Consider the following 25,675-nt stretch of genomic DNA (forward strand, 5'->3'; position numbering starts at 1 on the left):
TATCAAATATAACAGAAAATGATGGGGATGGTGGAAAACGATTTATAGCACCATCTAAGGTGCAACAGGATGTGCTGTGGTAGTTACTGCAAGGTCTCCTTGCTGTCAACAGGGAAAATTTAAAATAAAAAGTGGCATTTCTGTTAGAAGTCATGCTGTGCTCTGAGGTTAAGCCAACTATGGCCTATTACTGCTTTTTGGTCCCTTTTGTTTTTTGAAAATTTATATAATCTTGTGGCAAACAGTATAGAACAGTATAGTAACCATTTTGAAATGTATATAAGACACATTATGTGAGGATCATTTTTATAATCTAATTTTGTATAATGAACTTTTGATTATAAATTTAACACCAACTTGAATACGATAGCATAAACTCCTATGGTTTCATTTGCATTTCTTAATGGAACTTCACATTTTCATTTGAAGACTCAGTACACAACATATTTGCATCAATCTCCTACAATACAAATTTATGACGTCTATTAATTCATTACCAATAAAGTTCTCAATTTTAGCTGTTACTTATTTATAATTCCTGGGAAAGAGCCAGCACTTTTTTTTCTTTTTGAATGCACCAAGGTGACTTCAAATGCTCCTTCTTTTAGAGGTAAGTTTCATTTATTACATGTTTCTATCCCTCCCCAAGCCAACTTTTAATTACTGTAGCTATTCTTTGTCATAATTGTTTGTTTGGTAGATACACAATCTATGTATGGTAAAAATAAGGCAGAAAGTGTTTTTTTCTCTTCGGGCTGTCATGTTCATTGAGGAACTTACGAATTTCCAAAGTTCAAAATATCACTGGAGTGGAGAAAAGGTTCAAAGTTTCAGAGTAGTTGCTCCTGTTCTCATTCCTTTTAGTAAACAATGATGACGTCTTTTTCTAAAGAATGTCTTTGATAACCCTCATATCACTGCTGAGAAAGTGGGGATGCTGAGACAACAACATGCTCAGAATCACCCACATTTTGAACAAGCCATCCTCACGTCAGTTGGCGAATGTAACTAGCTAATGGATACTAAGAACCAAAATATTTGATCAGTGGCAGTGAGAGTTGGTTTGAGTTCTTAACAGTATAAAATTCAAGAATTCGGAATAGCTGATTGTCCAGAACATATTAAACAGGGCCCACACATGTTAAGGTGTATGAAGGTATGTGTCTATTAGGGCTTTGCAAAAATTTATTTGTGCCTCATTTGTTGTATGTATTTTGTAAGATTCATACATATGAGGTAATGTAAAAAAAAATGTGAGGGTCGCCCATGCAAAAACAAACAAACATAAGAATCAAAACACTCACCTATGACTTTTCCTTAAAGTTCAGTAAACCTTGTAGGTCTCTCAAAGTCGGTTTCATTTTCAGTACAAGCAGCAAAACTGTACCAATGCTGTGAAGTCAAAGAAGCCTGCATTGGGGGGGGGGGGGGCATTTCCAAGAAGTCTGCTTGCATCAGAAAATCCCAATGAGGTAGGGGAAAGCCAGCCACGCAGTTTGAGTTTAGAGTTCTAATAAATTATCGAAGCTTCGAAGAGGACTGATAGTAAATCTGTGCTGGACTGGGAGGAAAATCCCTAAGTTGAAGTTCTATGATATCATATAGAGACATGCAAGGGGAAAACTGTTTTGGCTTTTTAAAAAGGTTTTGTCAAAACTTTAAAATTCCCCAAATATCAGTAGATGTGTGAAGTTTCCATCCCCACTGGCACAATTACTTAATGAAAAAGTAGCAAAACAATGTTATATCTTTACAGTTACAGTACGGACCTTTTATGATGTTTTAGGAATACTTTAGAAACAATTTGCCGCCACCCCCCACCCCCCTCATTTCGTAATGAGTATTGAAACATTTTTGTTCATTGATCGTGCAGGCCTGGTATGGATTTGTGTCTTCAAGTTTGCCTATCAGTTTTGGCAACTCCATGAATGTAAGGATGTACCTATTTATCACATTGTAGTGGTAATGTACAGGCATACCTCAGAACAAACCCTCTAAAAAAAGTCCCTTTTTGCAAAATGGTTACCTATAATTGTTATAACCTTATTTTCTCCTATTCTTTCATCCTGTTGTGTTTCTTGGAAACCGGAACAGCAGTCCCCTGTCTCACCCTTTGGATCTGCAAAAGTAAGCCCTGGATATCTTTTGAATGAAACCTTTAAGTGATCTCTAGAAGGTCCACAATGTGTTGTGTTTGTGCTTGGTTCAACTGACCTGGTTATTTGACTTCACATGTGTGTATTGTTAGTGTTATAAAAGTGTTTGCAGAAACATGTTATTTTGTGTGTATGTTTGTGGTGCAGGAACTTATCCCCATTCTTTTCATGCTATTTCTGCTTCTGATACCAAATTCTCTGTCAAAGAAGTAGTGCCTAGGAACAAATCTACTTCATTATCTGAAGTATACTTGTATTGATTTTTTCCTTGTCCTTCCTTAATTTGCCTGGTCTCTTTCATCCTATTGAATCTGCAACATAGCCATGGTAGTAAATTCTTTTAATTAATTTTGCTTCCTTTTCTTGTAGAACCTTTAAAACAACACTTGAAACATAGGAACATATTCTGCCAATACTGTGTTTGTTTGTTTTTCTAAAAAAAAAAAAGCAAGCTGTGTATATTGGATGTTAGCTTTCTCTCATACTGCAGAATTCTAGGGCAGTTCTCTGCACTAATTGCAGGAGTTTTACTAATCCATTCCATGTGATCTACATTTGATTCTTCAATTTACTGTCTTTATATATACAGTTCACTTGTTGCTTCAGAAACTATAGTATACTGATATAAAGATGTGAAGCAATATGTATTAGGAATTTTTGCTTCATTCGCTAACCTCAGCTAGATTTCTACCCAAATGTTATAACTGGCACTGAAATTTAAACACAGTTATAATTAATTGGGCTAGTAATTCAATGAGAGCCAAAGAGAGAGGTAAGTGGTTTGAATACCGGATCAGTACTTGGGGAAGGCAAGGAATCAAATCTTCCTTTGGTCATAGAAACTTATTTCATGACCTTGTGCATATTGTACTTTCTAAGCCTTCAAGGAAGACAAAGGTAAAAACTTCTCCATGTAAATAAGAAAAAAAATTACTTCTCAGGGCCCTTCCACACAGCCATATAACCCAGAATATTAAGGCAGGTAATCCACAAAATCTTTGAACTGGATTATCTGAATCCATATTGCAATATAATCCAGTTCAATATGGATTTTATACAGCTGTGTGGAAGGGGCCTCAAGCTACCTTTTGTTCGGTGGGTTGTTGTAGGTTTTTTGGGCTTTATGGCCATGTTCTGGAAGCATTCTCTCCTGGCAGGCATCCTCGGAAAACCCAGTGATTCCAGCCATGAAGGCCTTTGACAATACATTTTTGTTCATTTTTCCCCGCAGATTTTGAAATGACGGTTATTACTATTAGTGTTGCTGCTGTACCAGTCTTTCCCAGGCTTTCTTGTGAACTTATTTATTTATTTATTTTATTTACTGTATTTGCATACCGCCTTTCTCAGCCTATCGGCGACTCAAGGCGGTTTCCAACAAAACAGTATACACAGTATCATAGAACATTTTAAAACATTTCAATTACATAAACCACAACAACAATTAAAATGAACTCCCTCATTTGTAATTCCAGGTCCAGCCATTGGTCCTTGTGAATATGAATTCCCGCTTCATCCTTTTTTGCAGTGTTAGCCATCCTCCTCCCAGTTTGTGTTTTCTACTTCCTTTTCTATATTGTGTTGAACTTAATGTAAAGTGAGCAGCACACTCAGCCAACCTGTTTTCCCTTTATGAGTTCTGAAAACATTCTGAAACTCAATCCTTTTTTATTACATTTTCCTTATGTTCTTTTATTCAGTATATTTTCAATTTAATACCACCGGTATTTGTGTTATTACTATTGTTACTAACCAACTTTTCTTCCTGAAATAATTCCAATTTTATTATTCCTCCTGAACAGTAATTTAAGCTTCATATCTCCTCGGTGCAGTACATATCCACCTCCACAATACTTGTCTGCCTCTGTGTGTATCTTGCTTTCTCTTATGTAAGACCAATTTTGCCTGGGGAAGCCAATTTAATCCTACACTGCATTCCCCTTAGGAACACTGATTATTTGGAATCTTTCCAAAGATGCTCGTTGCAAGTTTCTCCTCATTTTTTTTTTGTGTACAGATTGAGTATCGCTTATCCAAAAAGCTTAGGTACCAGAAAAGTTCCATTTTTCAGATATTTCAGGGTTTTGGAATATTTGCATATATATAATGAGATATCTTGGAAAATGGGACTCATATCCAAAGACGAAATTCAAATATACTTCACATACACAGTATGCACATAGTCTGAAGATTGTTATGCAGTGTTTAAAAATAATTTTGTGTGTGCGGCAATGTTTGTGTACATCGAACCACCAGAAAGCAAAGGTATCACTATGTCAGCCACCCTCATGGACAATTTTGGAGTATTTCAGATTTTGGAATTTCAGATAAGGGATATTTAACTTTTATATCGTGTTGCCACTGCTCCTGCTATTTATTATGTGTAGACCTCAGTTAATAAAATCTATGTACTCCTGGACTTTAATTATATGATAGAAACTTTGGTATCGGAGACAAATAACATGGGGGAAAATCGGAATACATTTTCTACACCAAAAAGCAGAGTTCAACATGTTTCTGCAAACATTTTATTCAGAATGAAAATTATGAACATATGAAACAAGGTCAGATAAACCTTGCATAGATAAGGAAAAGTATTTTGAATCAGCTAGAGACTACTTGAAAGATTTTTTCAGAATGTATCCTGGGATTTGTTTTATTTCAACAGCCTGTACTTTTTATGATTTCCAATTTGGATGACAAACCTATAGATCTATGCCAGGGGTCCTCAGACTTTTTGAACAGAGGGCCAAGTCACAGTCCCTCAAACTGTTGGAGGGCTAGATTATAATTTGAACATTAATGACTTCCTAGACACACAGCACATATCTTATTTGTAGTGAAAAAAAAAACACTTTAAAATGATACAATAATTAAAATGAAGAACAATTTTAACAAATATAAACTTATTATTATTTCAATTGGAAGTGTGGACCTGCTTTTGGCTGATGAGATAGGATTGTTGTTGTTGAGTGCTTTCAAGTCGTTTCATACTTAGATTGACCCTGATCAAGGGCCGGGTAAATGACCTTGGAGGGCTGTATCCGGGCCCCGGGCCTTAGTTTGAGGACCCCTGATTTATGCTTTTTCCTTTCTATTTTGCTCTTCACATATACTCAGTAAGTGATTTGGGGTAGACCTCTGCTGAAGTGTTAGTGCAGCTTGACAACACTTGAAATGTCATGGCTGAATGAAATGGAATCATGGGAGTTGTAGTCTTACAAGGTCTTTAGTCTCTGTCAAATAGTGCAGTGCTCAGCAAACTACAAATCCCAGGATTCCATAGCATTGAGCCATAGCAAATAAAAGTAGCTTCAAATGACATTAATTCTACAGTGAAGAGGCAGCCTTTATCGGCAGTTGTTCGTCTTGCCTGTTGTACATAAGCAGACACAGCTGCATTAGAACCACTTAGAGCAGAATGCTATTCTTTCCATGTCAGTTTTTTTTTTCATTGTTTAATTGAAAGACACTGCTGCAACCTAACACAAAATGTCTCTTTCTCCAGCTGTCTTTCATCACCTTCTTAATGCTAAGTCTGCAAAAATCTTTTAGGCCAAGACAAAAATTATGGATTTTATTTTCTATATAAATATAGATTTAATGGAGTTTCCTTCTCACAGGGTTTGTTGATTGAGGCATGCCTGTATTATCTTCACCACCATCTTCTTCATTCCATATGCTAGTGTTTTACCTTAGTTTTGTGTGACTGATCTGTTATCCTAGTGCTCATTTGCTGTACAACTTGCCTCTGTTTTGGAGTTGACGGCGTGATCTGGGATCCACAGAATAGGTGTGTACGTTCATCCTTGATGCTTAGCCACACTGAAAGGTGAATTCTATTATTGCACATTTGATGCTGAGAGAACTAGCATAGTAGTTGAACTATGTCTCTGGAAAACGGGGTTTGAATCTCTGCTCAGCAATGAAAATCCAGTTTGATTCTTATGCAAGTTATACTTTCCACCTCAATGGAAGCAAAGGCAAAATTGCCGATAAACAAACAACTTGGAGGCACACAACATTTCATGCTATCCATAAAGGTCTTCTGAATCACATCTATTTCACCATTTGTGAACTAGCACGCAGTCTTTAACATTGTGATAAACCTCATCATGCTTTTGTTGTGTGTATAAGATTCAGTGCTCAGAAAATTGCACAACTTTCTACAATTTGCCTTGATTTCTATTGCCATATGGAATTGGTTCCTGCTTGAAGCACCCATCTGTGCCTTGTGTTCTAATAGGGCTGACTTCTGATCTTACATCACATATCAATTCAGATAGGAAGTTGTGTACTCTCCCATCTTGGCTTAAGATATTAGAAGGAAAATGCCCTAACTGAAATCTGTTCTTTGCAAATGAATTTGTTCTCTCACTGTTTCCTGTGAGGAAGGGAACCATTGTCCTAGTTGATGGTGGGATCCAAGAGCCTGAACCATCAGTTTTCTTGGAACATGAATTCAAAGATCAGTTGATAATTTGGTGATAGTGTTGGAAACTTCATTTCTGACCCTATATTTGTTCTCCACCTCTAGTCTATATTAAAGCAGATCTCCCAGTTCTTTGCCTCTTTCATGGAGGAAGCTGAAGGGAGACAAATATCCAGTCAGTCTGTTTAAGATTTCATTCTTACTCATGTCATCTGCCTTCCCAGTCCTTACTAGAAATTTCATGCCATAAAGGGGGGAAATAGTATATGTCGCCAAAATGACATCAAATAGAGAAGCATATCCCCTGTTGTCCCTGGCTCCCCCCTGGCACACACTAATCCGTTCTGCAGGCAGGGAAGTGCCATTTCTTTTTTTGTGTCAGGAGCAACTTGAGAAACTGCAAGTCGCTTCTGTTATGAGAGAATTGGCTACCTGCAAGGACATTGCCCAGGGGACGGCTGGATGTTTTGATGTTTTACCATTCTTGTGGGAGGCTTCTCTCATGTCCCCACATGGGGAGCTGGAGCTGACAGGAAGCTCATCTGTGCTGTCCTCAGATTTGAACCTCCGACCTGTGGTTCTTCAGTCTTGCAGGCACAAGGGTTTAACCCATTACACCACCGGGGGCTTTGGGAAGTGCCATGCTTAGAATCTGCAGCAAACCAAAAATATTCCTAGAAGGTTTTTTTTTTCTGAAGGTTGGTCCTCTTGATGCTTCCTACCTAGAAAGCACCTCTGTAATGTTCATAGGCCCGTAGCAATTTTGCTTGGACTACACACCACAAATATCTAACCCACACAAAGTGACCTCATTGCATTGGCAGTGGGTAGAAAGCAATGTTTGAAGCTGCTGGGACAGCTGCTACTTTGCTCTGCCTCTTTCCTCAGTGAATGTAGCCAACATCACCTGCTGTGTCAATGCCATCCAACTAGTCTGAACTAATAACTCACCTTTGCCACCAAAACAGTTCTGTCCCTGTTATTACTGCTACTGCTGCTATATGATGCCTTTGCATGGCTCCTGATGAACAGTTAGGCAACCAGTTAAATATCATGCATAATTCCATGCTACAGTATCCCAAGAGTTTTCCTGAAAAATGTACTCTAGATTTGTTTACTTTGTCATTCTCTTCCACTGAGATCTTTTAAAATGTGAACAAAAAGCTGCATCGTCTTGCTTGCCTTCAACCCATATGCCTCTCTGGGTTACTGTCAAATGTATTGGGCACTGTATTCCTTCCTTAGTGGAGTCGTAGAAGTTAAGCCTCTCCTTTGACAAGATAGCAATTGCAATACCAGAAGCTGTAAAGTAAAGAAGAATGCACTGGTACAGATGAGATAATGGTCTTAAGTCATGGTGGGACCAAGGTAAAGATTAGGCGGTCCATCCTTACTACAAAAGGAAATTTATTAAAAAATTGGTTTTTCTGTTATATTTTTATTTAGCACAATATTAGTTTTCTTTTTAAAGTAACACATCTGAAGTGGGAAAAAAGTATTTCTGAACATTACAAATATTTACACTGTCCCAAAAGATTTTCTCCACCATCCTTACTGCATTTTCAAGGAATAAAATGTATGCAAACTAAATACCCACCCCCTTCATAGCTACCACCCCTGCCCAAATGTTTTCTCTGTTCCCGTGCAAAACCAGTGCCCTTTGGCATTTTGGATAGACTATGAACAGGATGAGTAATGGAAAGATGAGTTGGCCATTCTTCAAATGCTATAATGATTAACTATGAGGATGGGATGTTAAACAGGGTTCAATTTCCATTCTTAAGTTTCTGCACTGTAGCACAAAAATCATTGGACCTATTTAATTGATAAATCCATATGATGCTTTTGGAACCTAAATATTACCTATTCAAATTCAGAATAGACCCACTGAAATTAATTAGACTGAAGTTAGCTCTAATTAAAAAGTCTCACTGGTTTCACTGTCTAAATTTGAATGCAGTACACGTTTCTCATGCTTGTCAGAACATCACCAACCCCACCACTACATTTAATTTGTATTTCCTTTTTACAATGGTATTTGCTGAACACAACATTAGGAAACAAGACCCCTTTGGCTTGCCCTGATTTGGAAGTTGTTATTTGTGTGCAAAAACCCCAAAATTCTTGGAAAGCTGACATTTCTTGCTTTCCTTTATTGTTACTGGGGCAGCTCATCTCTGTCAGAACTGGATTAATTTTTCTAGCGCAGTAATTCCTTAGGAAGATTTTTTAAAATACTTACAAACAATTTTTGACTTTTTAAAATTTTTGAAACGTAAACTATTTCTATCGCTAGCCTAATGTGTCCTTTTCACTTGAGAATTCTTTCCTACACTAATTTGGAGATAGGAAATATGATATTGATGGTTTTGTGTCATCATTTGCTAACCATTCTAAACATAATAATTGTCATTATCTGATTATTTGGGAGAAAGTATGTATTGTTTTTAATTCAGCTTGTGAAGGGTTTGAATGAAAATAAAAGCATTTGTTGTTCCTTACAGACTTACACTCAAATTGGGCTCATGGAATTGTTTTTACAGTATATTAGATGAAATCTCTGGAAACAGGATTGGTTTGATTCATCAAAAGGAAGTTATATTCATCAGAAGGAAAGTCACTACATTTTGATGGCAGGGTGCATAGCAATCTGGGGAAATGTCACAACTTTCTTCACAGTGGGGAGTAAAGATAAGATGCTGACAATGGTTAGATAAAGATTCAGGCACAGTGTTTCTGGCTTTGCCTTAAGGAGAAAAATAATCCCCCAATACACATTTTAGTGGCAATTCAATTTCAGGCTCTACATACAAACTGTGCTAATTGTCTCCTTTTATAGCATTATCAGTTGAGACATATCTGAAGTGTTTCCTGCTTGGAATCCCACACTTTATCCATGGCTGTCAAGGAAGTTGTTGCAGACTGTTGAATGTCACAATGTAGATTTGCAATAAAGTTAATTAATGTTTGGCAAATCAAAAACTCAATAATCTGAATTTGGGAAAAGTAAAAATGAGGGAGTAACTGAGAAGAATAAATATTTCATGTCTCCATTGAATCTAACTAGAAAAATGAAATAAACTCAACAGGGAAACGAATAATGCCATTCGAGAAAATAATACCAAAAGGATTAAAAAGAGGAGGAAGTACAAATAAAAATAACAGAATGGGAAGAGATATAAAAAGTAAGACAATTAAAAACATTAGAATAAAAGAAAATTATTATAAATTATAAATTAATTTGGATGTGGCCAATCTAGCGGTTCGAAAACATGCAAATGTGAGTAGATCAATAGGTACTGCTCCGGTAGAAAGGTAACAGCGCTCCATGCAGTTATGCCGGCAACATGACCTTGGAGGTGTCTACGGACAACATCGGCTCTTCAGCTTAGAAATGGAGATTAGCACCAACCCCCAGAGTCGGACACGATTGGACCTAATGTCAGGGGGAAACCTTTACCTATTTAACACGGAGAAGGCTAAACATGAACAGAAACTAATGAAAAATGTTGGAGAAGGTTTCAGGAAACTGGAACTTACATGCTTATGAGGTGGGATTGTAAATATGTACAAGATTTTTGGGGAATAATTATAAGGAAAATAGAAAATATTACGAATATTGAAATAAGGAATCCAGCAGACATATTGCTATCAATTAAAAGAGATTAAGGGAAAGATAAGAGGGAAAGAATTAACAGACATGCTATTAACTGCAGCTAGATTACTAATAGCAAAATATTGGGAAATGGAAATGGCAATACAAATTGATGAATGGTATAAAGAAGTCTGGAGAATGGCATTGAATAATTTACACCAAATTTTAAAGTAAAGAAGGGACTATGGAAAAAATGACTTCGAAAGTATCTGGAGAAAATGTTTAGAAAAAAAATGGAAAAAGAAGATAGGAATTTATTTCCACATGGAGAACTGAACTTTTGGTGGGATTTTAGAAGAAGAGATGGTTCTGGAGAAGGGGAGCACTGGGGTGAGAGAGAATAATGGAGGGGCTGTATAGTTATAAGATAGATGAATGCATGCATACATAGTTGTAAAAAAAGGAGAAAAAATCGCTTTTGGTCAATGCTGTTGTGGAACCCTTGAATTTATGATGAAGACAGAAGAAACCAAATTATAGATGAGGCTGTTATATAGAATCATTTTATTCCATCTGTAATTTTCTACATTCCGAACATTGACTCATAACATACAAACAGGTCTTCATCAAAATTAGGCCTATAGTAATGTAATTAATAACAACCACCACCAGCATTTCAATTTAGGCTTGGAAGTAAGCAACAATCTTAGTATTGCTTTCACAGCACACCCTTTCAGTTTTGTTAAGGAGTGTTATTTATTGCAGAATTCTGCTACAGTAGCTTTAGAAATATACTATGTTCATGTGAATGGCAAATACTGTTCTTTGATATATACATTGTTTTAGTAAGGGCAGGCCTGTACCCAGGGAAGGGGGGGGTTAAGGATTCACTCCCCCCCCCCCAAATGTTTCAGGTTAAAAAAACCTGGTTGAATCATGAATTGGTTAACTAGTTAAAATTCATGAGTAAACCAGATTTTTTAAAACCTGAAACATCTAGGGGTGTGTGTGGGGGGGGGGGGGAGTTGAACCCTTAAACTCCCTCCCTCCTCTGGCTACAGGCTTGAGTAGGGGACAAGACTACGTGCCTTAAATGAAAAAAAAATACTTATTTGATGTATATTCATCTTTCTCCCAAAGTGAGACCCAAAGCAGCACAATTTAAAATGTATATCTTGTTTTTCCCTGAATGAAACATCATAAGCAACTAACAATTGTAAACATACATAAAATCAGTTAAAATGATATGACTAGCCCAAGAAATCCCAAAAACAGGACTGAAACTACCAATCTCATGGAGAAAATTTCTTTGTGGGAAAATAATTATGTGTACCGATAGTAAGAATGTCACAATGTCATGTCATCTCTACTGTATGCTTCAGAATTTTCAACTTAACAGTGATTAAGTTTACCAATGGCTATGTAGTTATCTTTAAAACATTTAGGCTTAAAGAGAAGGCAAAATATTCAAGTGGCAGGGGAACAAAAAAAAATACATTTTTGTAAATCCTAATGATTTTCTCTGAAAATAACTTCACACAGCATAGTTGTAAACTGTAGAATTATAGTCATCCAGTTTCTTTCTTTGAATACTCAACAGCCCAAAACAATTTGGCTGATTTGATCCACTCGCTGCTGTCACTACCATTAAAACTTGTAAAATAATTATCTGCAGATTGCTTGGGCTGAATATGGAAATAAATTGATTGGAAAATAAAATGAGCAAATAATGGTAATTTTGTATAAAAATGTAGTAATCTAAGTTTATTAGAGCATAATATTTCATTGAATGCTTAATTTAAAAAATACGAATTTGTGTCTGGAAACAATTGTAATTGTTCATCCTACCTGTAATCTCACACATTCTGTTTGCTTGAACATCTTTCTGAGGTCTCTGTAGTCACTACACCATATAGTGGAATGTGATGCAATCTACTATATAGTACAAGTAAAGTACTATAGAGCAGCATGGAAAAACAACTATGTCCCATGGTTTTTCTCTCTCTTTATGCAGCAATCCCATTCATTCCACACAGTGAATTATTTTCAGGTCTGGTGAGTTAAGGGAGGATCAAAACCATCTTGTGACAAATGTTGTTAACTTACTGATGGGAGGATAACACCACCAAAAATCAAGTTCACAACCTCTGACCTCAGAGCATCTGAGGATACCTGCGTAGATGCCGGTGAAATGTCAGGAGAGAATGCTTCTAGAACATGGCCATACAGCCCGAAAATCTACAAAAACCCCAAAATCAAGCTGCTCATGCACAGAGTGTATATGGCACATAAATAGCTGAATAGCCAAGACAAGCTAATTGACAAGTAAATACATGAACAACACCAACACTAGCCCTCCATCTTGGGAGTGTTTAAAGGGAGAGTTGAGCAAAACTCCAAGAGGAAGTGTGACATTATTGACAACAAAGTGACTACAGAGTATATGCCCATGTATGCTTCCTTTTTTCTTTCTCCCTTGGTTCTCCATCTTCTACCAGGAAATAATACATTTGCACTCCAATGAGATCTGTAAACAGTCTGTGTCAAGGATGGGGCGGGTGACTGGAAGAACCATTGGGGTTCTAGTGCTAAAAGATGTCTCCTCCTGAAATTTATAAGGTTGTGTATTTCCTCCTGCAGATAAAAGGGCTGGAAGAGAAAGTGAATGATAAACCACTTCTACCTGGAAATTGTAGTATATATAAAGTAAAAGATCATGATAAATTGTAACAGGAAAACTATAGGCTTCATTCATAAATCTTAATCATTTATCGCAGTAGTAGGACTTCCTCAAACAATCAATTTGATTTTAAAAATCTGCTTTATAAGTATTAACCCTAACATGGGAACATATTGTTCGGAATGTTTCTGTCTTATTAAAATCTTAGTGTATACCTTATTAGATATTTCTTGGCTAAATGAAGAATTAATGCTACTAATATAGTCAACTGACATGAATGGAAATGCATTTGTCTGTATTTTGGGGTAAAAGAAAGTTACTATGTAGTTGAGAAATTATAAACAGTCAAGCTGTAAACATTTCTTCACTTTGATCTGAAAGGTTTGAAAAAATATTTTCAATGTGTGTGCTTTAGAAACATGTCATACCTTGCATTTCAAGTATCTTGACAGCTGAGTTTATGCTTTGGTGCTATCTCATTTTACTAAAACTGGAAATATTGCAGCAAAATACTAACCAAGGTGTTACTTTGACTGCAAATGGAAGAAACATTTTGCAATTGTGTGATAAATCCAGATCTTGCTGCTGGATCTAGAAAACCATGAGCAGATGGGAGATAATGATATGACTAAAGAAATTACCATGTTGGTTCTTTAGTAAGAAGTTGCCCATTATCTTTCATAAACAAAATGATGTATTTGGCTTTAGTTTCATTTTATCATACAATGCTCCAGCACAAAGTGTAAAACAACTTTTCTGTGAATGTTCAACAGGAAGACACTTCCCAAATGTAATTTTCATAACTTTGCAGATGCTACAAAAATGGTTTTGCACACTTAACCTTCATCACTTGAATGGTGTAACAGATGTGCACATGTGAATGACTATCATAGTTCATAATAGAAGACACTTTGCTTTTCAGTGGAGTGATTTCATATGTTCAACTGCCAATGGATGTATAGTAATGCAGCAAAGAAGAACTGAACTAATTCGCATTCTCTCTGTGTCATCTTTACAGATTTAATTTTGCTAAAGAGTAACAGACTAGGCAAAAAATATGAAAGTCAAAACAATTCACTTAGAGCACTTTTACATTTTACTTCCTCTCTTCAAACCAAAATAGAAAACGATTCCTTTCCTCATCCTATTCATGGAGAGTATGTCCAAATACAGAACAAAAGAGTTTCTCAACATTTCTACTGCCTTGACTTTTGACATTAACCATTGTACAATGAGCTGACATCAGAATCACCACACGCCTTGCAACATGAAACCAATTCAAGCCAGGGAGCCAGATGGTCACTCAATGTGATTCCGGATTGGATTTGTTGCTACTCTCTGTGCAGGAAGCAGAGCAATGCCAGACACAGAGTATAACACAGTGTCACAAGCATTTTTGGTTGCCCTTGGCCTGGATTTTCCCATTTGATTTTCAAGATTTTAAAATGCCTCTACAAGAAATTTATTTCTTTTTTCCTCAGACAAGAACAAAAATTGTAAAAGAAGGTAAAATATGTATTCTCATACTCCCAATGCCCAAGCACTCTTTTTCCTGAGAATCTGAGGAAGCAGACTTGCTGTGCATCTGAAAAATTAATGGAGTTTGACCCCTCTTTACTTGTCATGGGTCAATGGTATGGAATCGTTGAGAGTTTTTTTAATGGCTAAAATGCATTTGCAAGCTGAAATGACCTGTACTCCATTTTTCAAACAATTCTACATTCTGACAGCACTCCAGTCCCTAACCCATCAAATAAGTGGGGATTCCTGTACTCTAGTTTATGCTGTTCATAAGAAATTAATAAAATGTTGCAAAGTCATTCATATTCAAAATGGAAAGACCTTGATAGTTTTAAAAATGGGGAAGAACCTGAAACCAATAGAGTTCATCAACCTAGGTTCTGAACTTGGTGTGATTAACTCTGAAAAGTCTGGATTTGCATCCTTCAGTTAATGCTGAATTAATTTTCACATCTGTTTTTATCCGACAGCTTCATTTTTAACAGGTATGATGAGTAGGTGCAATATAGTCCTTTCTCTACTAGGAATAGCTGTGACTATTGAAATTGGCTGGTGCAAAATGGGAAGAGTTCCATTCCTATTCCTATTTAAAGAAGCTAACATAATTTGCGAAGTTCCTTAAAAACTTTGAGGTCAGTAGAAAACAGTGCTGTCAGATTTATCAACTCCTAACTATTACTTTTCTCCTGAGTGCCAATAAGTCTCTACTGGCCAGTTCCATGCTCCGACATCCAACTGTGTGTTGTGTTTCCTTCACAACATGGGGTGGACTTGCCTGTCTTTCCACTGACTGGTCCTGTAATTAACCTGGCTCTAATTACATGCAGTATCTGTTTGCACAAGGAGACTGTATAATTAAAATACTAAGGCAATAAGATTAAATTAATTCCACCAGAATGGTCAGAGGTATCCTACAGGGAAGAGCCCTTTTTACACTTCCAGTCTTGACAACTCAAGCGAGTAGGTGTCCCACAGTCTGCTACCTTGGCATTGTGTAAGTGAGCCAACTGTGATAACCATAAAAAAAGCTTTTTCAGTCTTACTATATTTTAGTCTCTGAGGTAATTGTGCTTGGCCTTACTTTTGTGGTGAATGTAATTATATTGCTTCTGTCTTCTATGTGTGCTGAAATACAGGCCTTCTCTAATTATTGTTTGCATTAATTGGTTTCTTATGTCCTTCACACTGGTTTGGAAGTGACCCAAATTGTAGACATAAAATTCTCTAATGAAATCCATAAGTGTTGTTGTTGTTGTTCCATAAGTAGTGCCATCATTGCCATAATCATCATAATCATCATTACCACCACTTTTCTAATTGGTATATTGGCTGCAGATAATTATGTCAATATATATATTTGATACATTTTGTTTTGAGCACCTTCAGTTTCATCAGTGATCCCTCGTGTCCAAGTATGATTGCCTTCCACATGTACGGTCTTGGTGGTGAATGTGTAGGTGACTGTAGAGACGTATTCTTGATATACCTGTTCTTTCACAGTGAGGGCGTCAGTTTCCAGATGGAAGGTGGTTCCAGTCAGGGTTGGCTTAAAGTGCCTCCCTCTCTGAATTCCACAGTACTGTGGTCACAGCTGACCTGCAGTTAGAATGCTCAAGGGCCAGGGCTTCCCAATTCTTGGGCGTCAATGCAACAGTTTTTGAGGTTAGCTTTCAGCCCATCTTTAAATCTCTTTTCCTGTCCAACAATATTCCATTTTCTGTTCTTGAGTTGGGAGTATAGTAACTGCTTTGGAAGCCAGTAATCTGGCATTTGGACAATGAGGCCAGTCCAGCAAAGTTGATGGCGAAGGTACTGGTGGTCCTTGCATCTTCCAGAACTCTGACATTTATCTGCCTGTCTGTCCAAGAGACTTACAGGATTTTTCAGAGGCAACACTGATGAAATCATTCCAGAAGCTGAGTGTGGCCTCTGTAGATGATCCAACTACATTATCATTGGCATATTGGAATTGTGTATGACCTTGGTTTTGGCTTTCAGTCTGCTGTGGTTAATAGCTTCCCATCTGTCTGATAGATGACTTTCTTGCCCATAGGAAGCTTTCCATCAACAAGGGATGAAGATGGAGAATAAGGTTAGGGCAATAACATCCCCGTTTGACACCTTATTCAGCCTTAAATGGGTCACTTTGGGAGCAATTGCTTTCCAAAACTGTTATCATTATTGAGAAGCCACAGGAAGTTCATGAATTTTTCAGGGCATCCGAGTTTTTGGAGGACGTCCCAGAGAACACCGCGATTCACTGTATCTAATGCCTTTCAAGGTCAATGAATGCCATGTACAGAGGTTGATTTTGTTCCCTGCATTTTTCTTGGAGATGTCATGCAGTGAAGATCATATCCACGGTTCCTCTGGAGAGGCAGAAGCCATTCTGGGAGTATGTCTTCTGAGATAGGTAGACATGTCTTCAGTATCGCTTCACAATTGCACAATTGTAGAATGTTTGTTTTGCTGTCTATGCCACTGTTCAGAAGATTTCACCCCACTTTCTATCCCTGTGATAATTGGATTTTGAAAAATTTGGCTTGTTGTGGAAACAAGGATTGGTGATAAAGTTTCAAATAAAGCTTTTCCCCATAATAACTCTTCCAGGAGAGAATTTCCCATCCTAGGGGTTGATTACTCTCACTTCTTGTCTCATCCGTTCTTAACTATGAGTCATTTATTAGATGTTTGTAACTCAGGGACTGCCTGTACTAATTCATCCCCAGGTCTGACTCTTCAGAGACTTTGTTTCCCACTGCCAGATAAGATCAGAGTCTTTCACATATATGTGCACATGCATGCACACACTGAGCAAAGGCACAGGAAGAGAGATCTTTAAAGGAAAGCTTTTGTTAGCAAAATGGTGACTTCAACATGAAAACACCTTTCTTCAGGTGTTACTTTTAGTTGGTTAAAACAAAGTTACGTAGTTGTCCACTATAGATGGTTTGAGATATGTATTGAAATGTTTCCCAGAACAGCTTCTTGGCCTCTTTGCATAATTAATCCACCTTTTGCCTTTAGGTGGTCTAAAATCTCCTGAGAGATACAACAGCATATGGTCTTCTTCACATGGAAGCTTGCCTTAATTTTTAAAAAATGTATGTACTTCTGAATCTAATTACACTGAAGCCTCCAGTCTATTTCTAAGGAGTGGATTAAAGATTAAACTGAAGTCAATTAATATTAGCTGTTTGAAGACTTAAGATTCATCTCTATTTCCATATATGTCAGGGTTCATAAATTGTATGGACTCCAAAGTCCCCTCAAAAGGGCTAAAAATAGCTAATGGCTGCATTTAGGGCATTCAGAGTGCCAGTTTACCTACTCCTTCAAAGGTTTTGCTCCCCATACAAGGGAAGTATCCAGTTTTATAGCTTCTCTATGTTGTTCCACTGTCTTGTATTCTGAATGAAGCCTCACTACAACAAGATCCTTCATAAATGTTATTAATTCAGAGACTAAAAAACATTGGGATGGGAAACCACCACAGCATCCTTCAGATTCTGGGATTTATAGTCAAAAAAATAATGGCATTAAAAAGAAAGGTCCCCACATGTTCTTCAAGAAACTCCCACTTCTCTAAACATTCACATTTTCTTCACGCTTTGCCCTAGATGAAGTTTTTGTGTTACTCTTGATTATAGCCAAGCACATAAGCAAGGGGGGCTTAAAAAACCTGGTTTACTCATTAATTTTAACTGGTTAAACAAATCCCCATGCTAAGTCTATGAGAAGCAAAAACTAGAGTTCCTTCAGAACAGCAAACCCTATCTCAACCAAATTTGATAATTTATTCACATTGTCATTACCTACCTTTCCACCAATTTATACTGCAATAGCAGCCATAGCTGACATAGTGGAAGTGACCAGGTTTGACATTGTGGGTGTTTAATCAACATTTTCAATGTAAAGACAACATAATCCACTGAAACTAACACTAGAATCAGATTCCCCAGGTTAAACTCTGTAAGAAAAACTTCAGTTTAAATACAATTTATGATGTTTCCAGATATTTAACAACTATGATAATTTGTGTTTGCTTTAAAAATTGTGTTTGCTTTAAATGTGCAATACAAGACTTCAGTGGACACAAATAAACTATCATAAGAACAACTTGTGCTTGGCTGAAAACTTCTTACTAGTTCACAGTGGGAAATGTCTTGATGGAAACCATTGCCCTTTGTGCCTGACAAGGACTTTAAGGCTTTAAGAGGGAGCCATGATTCAGGAGTTGTTACCTAGAATAATAGAGTTGGAAGAGACCTCATGGGCCATCCACTCCATCCCCCTGCCAGGAAGCATCATTGTGAAAACATTTGCCACAGTGATGATAATTTCGGGGCCTTGTTGAAATCTTCTGCCAGATCAGGAGACACTGACCTGAAAAGTCTGTGCACTGGGCTCAGGGGCAGCGCAACACATGCTGGCTGGCAGGGGTTTGAGTTACAGCTGGTGGTTGGCTCTAGCAAAAATGGGTAACCAGCACTTTAAAATTATTTTTAATTTGATTTTAATTTTTTGAATCTCAAACTCAGTATTCTAGCAGCATGCCAAGACACAAAGTTCTTGATTATTATAAATAATAATATCGCATATTAGTTGGTCTCAAAGTCAAGCAAGCCATTGCCAAACCTAAAAGTAATTGATTATTATAGAAGCATGGACAGAGTTGGAAGAGACCTCATGGGCCATCCACTCCATCCCCCTGCCAGGAAGCATCATTGTGAAAACATTTGCCACAGTGATGATAATTTCGGGGCCTTGTTGAAATCTTCTGCCAGATCAGGAGACACTGACCTGAAAAGTCATCTCAAAACTGCAGTTATGAATGTTACTAGTCATCAAATATTTCTATATCGGAGTCCTCTTGACTATAAAGGGTAAGTTATGGCAGCCAGAGAGTAACACAAGGCATTATCTTGTATATGTAGTACGAAACCCTTCTGTATTGTGTACCCCAGAATGCTAATGTCACATAATGTAACTGAAGTAAAATGGTCCTAAGTGAATTAAAAACCGTTTTGAGAGGAGTCAAAAGTGTATTCTGCTGAAAATCAGGAGCAACAGACTAAGGTAATAGGAACTATTCTTAAATTACCCAGACTGAAATACTGCAGCAATTCTTCCCAAAGCGCAAACCTTGAAAAGAATTACTGGGCATAGGTTAGTTCTCAGCTGGAATTATGGCACCAGAAAAATCTCCATTAAAATGGTAGAGATCACCTTTGACAAATGGTCAAATGCAGCCATTTTTAAAACATTGAAATGATGCTGTTCTCAGTCATGCCGTTGTCAGTTGCATATCTAACACAAATACTGCATCTTCTGCATTACTTTTAAGAGGTGAGCTGCTTCACAACAGAAAGCTGTCAAGCAAATAGTGTTGTCATTTCACAAAATTAAGTCAGTCTATAATAAATGTAAGTTAAAATGGAAGTAATAGACGTGTATTTAAAAAGTGATTTCCTTTTGATAATTATACAATTTGTCATTATTTTTGTGTTACTTGTAGCTATTCTGAATTAATTAAAGCCTTTGGTGACAGATGAACTGTATATAAAGGTATTAAAGGATTTTCAGATGTAATCCCAGAGCCACTGTCAATAATTTTTGAGAACTCTTGGAGACCAGGAGAGGTCACAGATGACTAGAATAAGGTGGATGTTTTCATATCATCAAAAACAAAAAGCAGGAGAGGACCTGAACATCTACCCCTAACAAGCTTCACACGAATTCCAGGAAATGTATTTACATTCTATACATTCTGTCCTTGGACTTGGTGTTGTCACAACATCATGTTCCACAAGAAGACACAAAGCAGCTTTTTAACAACTTGGATGATGATGAATGGTGGGCATGCGTAGCAAATTTGTAGCTGATACTAAATTTGGTGGCATAGGACAAGATCAGGATTCAAATATTGGATAGCTGGGTCAAAACTAGCAAAATAAATTTCAGCAGGGATAAGTGTAAGACACTATACATTTAAACAGCAAAAATGAAAGGCACACATATAAGCTAGGTGAAACCAGGTTTGATAATAATATATGTTAAAAGGATTGGAACTTAAATCACAAGCTAAACATAAGTCCATAATGTAAGGCATCAATGCCATTCTAGTTTGAATGAACAGGACTGTATTGTCTGGACTAGGGAGATAATACTACCACCCTTTTCTGTTTTGGTCAAACTTGGAATACTGTATCCAGTTTTAGGCACCATACTTTAAGAAGACTTGACAATCTGGAATGTTTTTGGAGAAAGGTGGCCCAAGATGGTAAAAAGGAATCGCTTAGCAAGCTGGCTATATTTAGTATGGAGAAAAAAGTAGACTGAGATATGGTATTGAAATTCATTCATACAGTGATGGAGCAAGCTTGTTTTCTGTTGCTGCAGAAATTAGAACATGTGGCAATGGATTCAGATTACCAGAAAAGACATTCCACCTAAATATTAGGAAGAAATTCTTGATTCTAAAAGTTGTCAAACTGTGGAATAAACTGACTGACAGAGTGGTGCAGTGATTCTCAACCTGTGGGTCCCCAGATGTTTTGGCCTTCAACTCCCAGAAATCCTAACAGCTCTTAGACTAGCTTGGATTTCTGGGAGTTGTAGGTCAAAATACTTGGGGACCCACAGGTTGAGAACCACTGGAGTGTGGGTTCTCCTTGAGAAGTCCTTAAAAAGAGATTGACAGCCATCTTTCAGGAGTGATTTTGTTGTGTGTTCCTGCACGACATGAGTTCCTTCCACGTCTATGAATCTATTATTGTCATTTGTACTATTTTTAATATATTTTTTCTACTATTAAAACCAATTATTTATTGATAATTTTATTCAATAGATCTTTCCTAAGCTTTATGTTGATTTGATTTTCTTCTATTTCTAATTATTCCAGAGTAATAAATTAACCAACAGATACATGTTTTCAAAACATCAGTGTGGGTTCAAGGCAGGCTAGAATCATGGTAATTTGCAATACATCAGCTAGATTCTGGCTGTTAATATTTTAAGAACATCAACCATTAATAGATTTTTCCTCCTGTTGTCAAATAGGCAGCTGAAATCTAGAAAGTCTGGGGAAGAAGGAGTAGAATTGTTTATGATCTGTTCTGGTTCTAAGAAAAATATCTGGAGCTGACCATGACATAACCCATTTTTTTCTGGAAATTTGAATCAGATATGGATCAAATCCAAGCCAAACTCAGCCCCTTTGTGTTCTCATGCTTTCCAAGGAGAAGTGCGCCTTTTATCGAAAACTACTGTGTAGAAATAACACATTGAGAGCAAGCATAGTGTACCGGTTTGAATATTGGACCAGAACACTTGGAACCAAGATTTGAATCTCCACACAGCCATGCAAAATTTCTAGGCAATGCTGGGCAAGTCAAAGCCTCTCAGTCTAAGAGGAAGGCACTGGAAAACATCCTAGGAATTAATCTTATGAAGGCAAAACAACTAGAAGAAATACTCTTTCTATATGGAACTATTCTTTGAGGGATGGAGTCCATCATTGCCAATCATTTCTACTCCAAACAAGCTATTTTCTTCAAGACATTCTACCAGCTTACATGTGTAATATAAAACATGTAAAATAGCAAGGACCCTGTGGACCTTGTTCATAATGACAGCACAATTGCTCATAAATGCTAACAAGTATCTCAGCATGTCAATTAACTGGAGTGTGCATTTTGGTCTCCACGAACACCCTTGAAAATGGTGCATATTAAACACCAATTGCCTTCACTGTGGAGCACAGCTCAGTGGTAGAACTGCCCTTAAAGCTCTCCACTCTGACTGCTTTGTAAATCTTGGCCAAACTACTTATCCTTGAAGTCTTTTCTGCTGAATAATTTAATTTTCCCTCATCTTTATTTCTGCAGTTGGAGTCTGCTGTTATTCCCTATTCAAAAAGAAAAAATGTCATTATTATTTAGTGTATCAATGCTGATGTGCACGTACGTTCCACGTTATACTAAAAGAGATATTATGATATAAATGGATTGTTTATTTTCTCTTTGTGTCCCCACCCAACCTAGAAATCTGTACATATTTTATATACATTTTTTCAACTATAGGTCCTTGTAAAAACATGTTTTCTTAATGTACCCATTTCTTTCATTAAATCATATCTGCATCCTTTTTCTAAGGTACTCCTTTTGAATTGAGGATATTCTTTGACTAATTTTAAAAGACAGAGAAAAAGAATGTTGTGTTTGCAGTTTCTTCTCACAATGGAGAACTTGATGATTGGCACACACTTTTGCTGATTGCCTCATAGCCTGCAAAATAGATGAGGAGCTCTATCTGGAAAGCTCCATCTTCAAAACAAAACAAATATCTTCTTTGGCCAGAAGAGTCTCGGGAGTTGTAATCCAAGAAACCACTTTGTCAAGCCAGATCTTTTAAACTACAGTTGCTATCCTCACTGAGCAACATGAAAAGGCTTTGGGGTTTGTTCTTTTAACCAGCTGCCAAACATGGCAATGTAATGCTGTTAGTGGCTGTAGTTTAAAAAGTAATTTTGCCAGCTCAAGATCTTTTGTATTATATATGTCATCATTCCGTAGCATTTTGCAGTTGAGAATGGCTATTGAACTCTTGTCCAAATCAATTCAATTAGTATTGGTTTGGGGATCTTGAAAGAACTTTGACATGCTTCATTTTTAGCTTAAACTGCCATGATTCCCTAGCAACATCTTTCCCCTCAAATGGAAACATAAAAACTTAAATCTCCCCTTTGGAGTGATTGCATGTAGTGCATTTAATCATAGCTCAGTGCTGTGAAATTCTATACTATGGAACCTAAAACTGAGTTGTTTAACACCAATTAGATCAGTGGTTCTCAACCTGTGGGTCCCCAGATGTTTTGGCCTTCAACTCCCAGAAATCCTAACAACTGGTAAACTGGCTGGCATTTCTGGGAGTTGTAGGCCAAAACACCTGAGGACCCACAAGTTGAGAACCACTGAATTAGATGTTCTGATGCCATGTTGGATGGCTGGATATCGACCTGATAAGCATTGGAGAAGTTTGAAAAAGAGAGAAAGAGATGAGAAGGAAGACATAAAACCATTTTTACCAACTTCAAAACAATACTAGAAATGACAACTCCATGATGAAAGTGCTTTGGGTTTTGAAAACACACTGCAGAAATGAAATATGCCAACCTAGGGCAATTTACATTTCCTAGATTATTTTCCAACATGAAAATAGTATTGGCTATGAAATAAATGAAGCCTGGATCAGTTGAGACTAGGCATCTCTTCTTTGTGTGAATTCTGACTAATAAAGTGCAAAGCCCCATCCCATGTATGATTCACCCCTTGAAACATCACAATTCTCAGGTCTGGATTTCTTCCAATTTGAGAAATTGAATGTCTACATTTTATTGTGATATCTGTTGATGGGATCAGTGGGTGGATTGATGGTTTGAAGGGTTGAAAGCTGTTCAGTTGTTTCTCTTTAGGTACATTGGGCTGAAGTTTCCAAATCCTATTCTGAAAAGTGATATAGGGAAGAAAGCTCATCTTAAAATCTGAATCAGATGGTGTCCGTTTATGTAAATAATGTTAATGGAATGATCAACAAATGCTTTCAAACTCCAGGCTTGCATTTAGGAATGAATGACTCATTTCCGATGGTGTTGTCTGTACTAATGCCAAAACATGAATGGGTGTTGTTACTATTTGCAAACTGACTGGAGATCAGTTGTTGAAATGTCAGTTGTGTTAAATCAAAGGAATTCAACATTAAGAAACCGGAAATCTGGACCAGAACCTGCACCTGTTAAAGAGTCTTCACCAGAGCTTACATCTGCAAAACGGAGAAGATGCTGATTAGTCATTTCTGTTTGATTTCTGGTGTATGGTGATGATTCATGGAGCTGTTTATCAGTTTGCAAACAAGATGTCAGAATAACCAGCATGTAACTGTGTCCAAACTCATATATCTGACAGAAAACATCCCAGATAGCACTGCTTGAAAAGGCGTGTTAATGGCTACAAGGAGCTCCCTGTAATTTTCACTATAAACTTAAAAGGAGAACAGTGTCAGCAAGTTTTGCCAGAGCTATCATTCTGGAACATAATGAGGATGTGGGTAATGCATTTGCACATAATCAGGCCAGAAGAAGCTGCATGGTGACCGTCTGTGTTTGGACTGATTGATTGGTCTTATAGGCTTTGGCTAGGAATGAAAAGAAAATTCATTATCGTTCGTTTCACAATTGAAAAGGGGGTGTCCCCATGAACTGGAAACCCCACCAGGCATCCATAGGGATGTCAAAAGATGGGTCTTGTAAATATTTTCCTGTGCAGAAATATGTGTGGTTCTCTGTGCAGAGAACATATACTTATTTTTGTAGGAAGGGAAGGAAACTAGATATTTTGCACCATTTTTTCTGCACAGAAGAAAGAACATAAAGATAAATACACAAATTCTGATATGGAATAGTGATCAAGAATTGTGCACATTATGTATATGTGTGTTTATTGAATTTATGACCTCATCAGATGGAAGGAATTCAGTGTCCTAGAACGCTTCCACCCTATCTTGGGGACAGAGCCCCATACTGGACATCACACGATGTCACGTGACTTCCAGTGGAGGCCTCACCTCCAACCATGGTGGAAGCATCATTGGATACTTCTCCCAGAACACGGGAAGCTTCCTGTGTTGTGCTGGCTCCAATGGAGTCCAATGTGGTCGCTGGGAGGGCAACGCTTTCCCCACATAATGGAGAAAGTCTCGTTGAGAGGGAGCTGCATGCGAGGTAATGAATTCATCCTGCTGCCCATCTCTTTTCTCAGTGAAACCAGGGGAAGTGGGACACTTGGAGAATTCTGAACTCTGTAATGCAATCAAGATTTTTTTTTTGTAAGTTCAGCTTCTTACAATGTCAGCTCCAGGATTTTTGTGAAGAGGAAGGATTTCAGTAAGATATTCTCAATGGAACCCCATTTCTTCACCACAATAGTACCCCCACATGCTTTCTTGCTAGATTATCAATGAAAAGATGGGTAACATCAATTTAACATCAACTCTTCCTTCTCCATTTTTCACTTGCTCACCTCTTAGGTGAGAAGGGGAAGGCAGTTAACTAAGCAAGTGGGAATGGGGAAAGCTAACCTATTTCAGGATATCTTCATCAGAAGTTTTCTGCTGAGGATTTTTGATTCAGAGTCCTGGGATTCCTGAGCTTTGGGGAAAGCTACAGGGGACATTATTTATTTTGAGCAGGAGTCTCATTTTGGAGTTCCTGCTCTAATGAATAGCAGTGAGAT

At 37.4% G+C, this 25,675-nt stretch overlaps 1 protein-coding gene across 1 annotated transcript in view; it reads left to right on the forward strand.

Annotated features, from left to right (window-relative positions):
• The window catches only part of NECTIN3 (nectin cell adhesion molecule 3), an 83,953-nt gene extending 71,696 nt beyond the window's left edge, over nucleotides 1–12,257 (forward strand). The window contains exon 9 of the mRNA XM_060770650.2: nucleotides 12,198–12,257. Coding sequence (XP_060626633.2) covers nucleotides 12,198–12,242 — 45 coding nt within the window. The 3' untranslated portion in view covers nucleotides 12,243–12,257. The remainder of the gene's footprint in view (nucleotides 1–12,197) is intronic.
• Nucleotides 12,258–25,675: the final 13,418 nt, after the last annotated feature.

The sequence above is a fragment of the Anolis sagrei genome, chromosome 3 (genome assembly GCF_037176765.1).
Source record: "Anolis sagrei isolate rAnoSag1 chromosome 3, rAnoSag1.mat, whole genome shotgun sequence".
Taxonomy (NCBI): Eukaryota; Metazoa; Chordata; class Lepidosauria; order Squamata; family Dactyloidae; genus Anolis; species Anolis sagrei.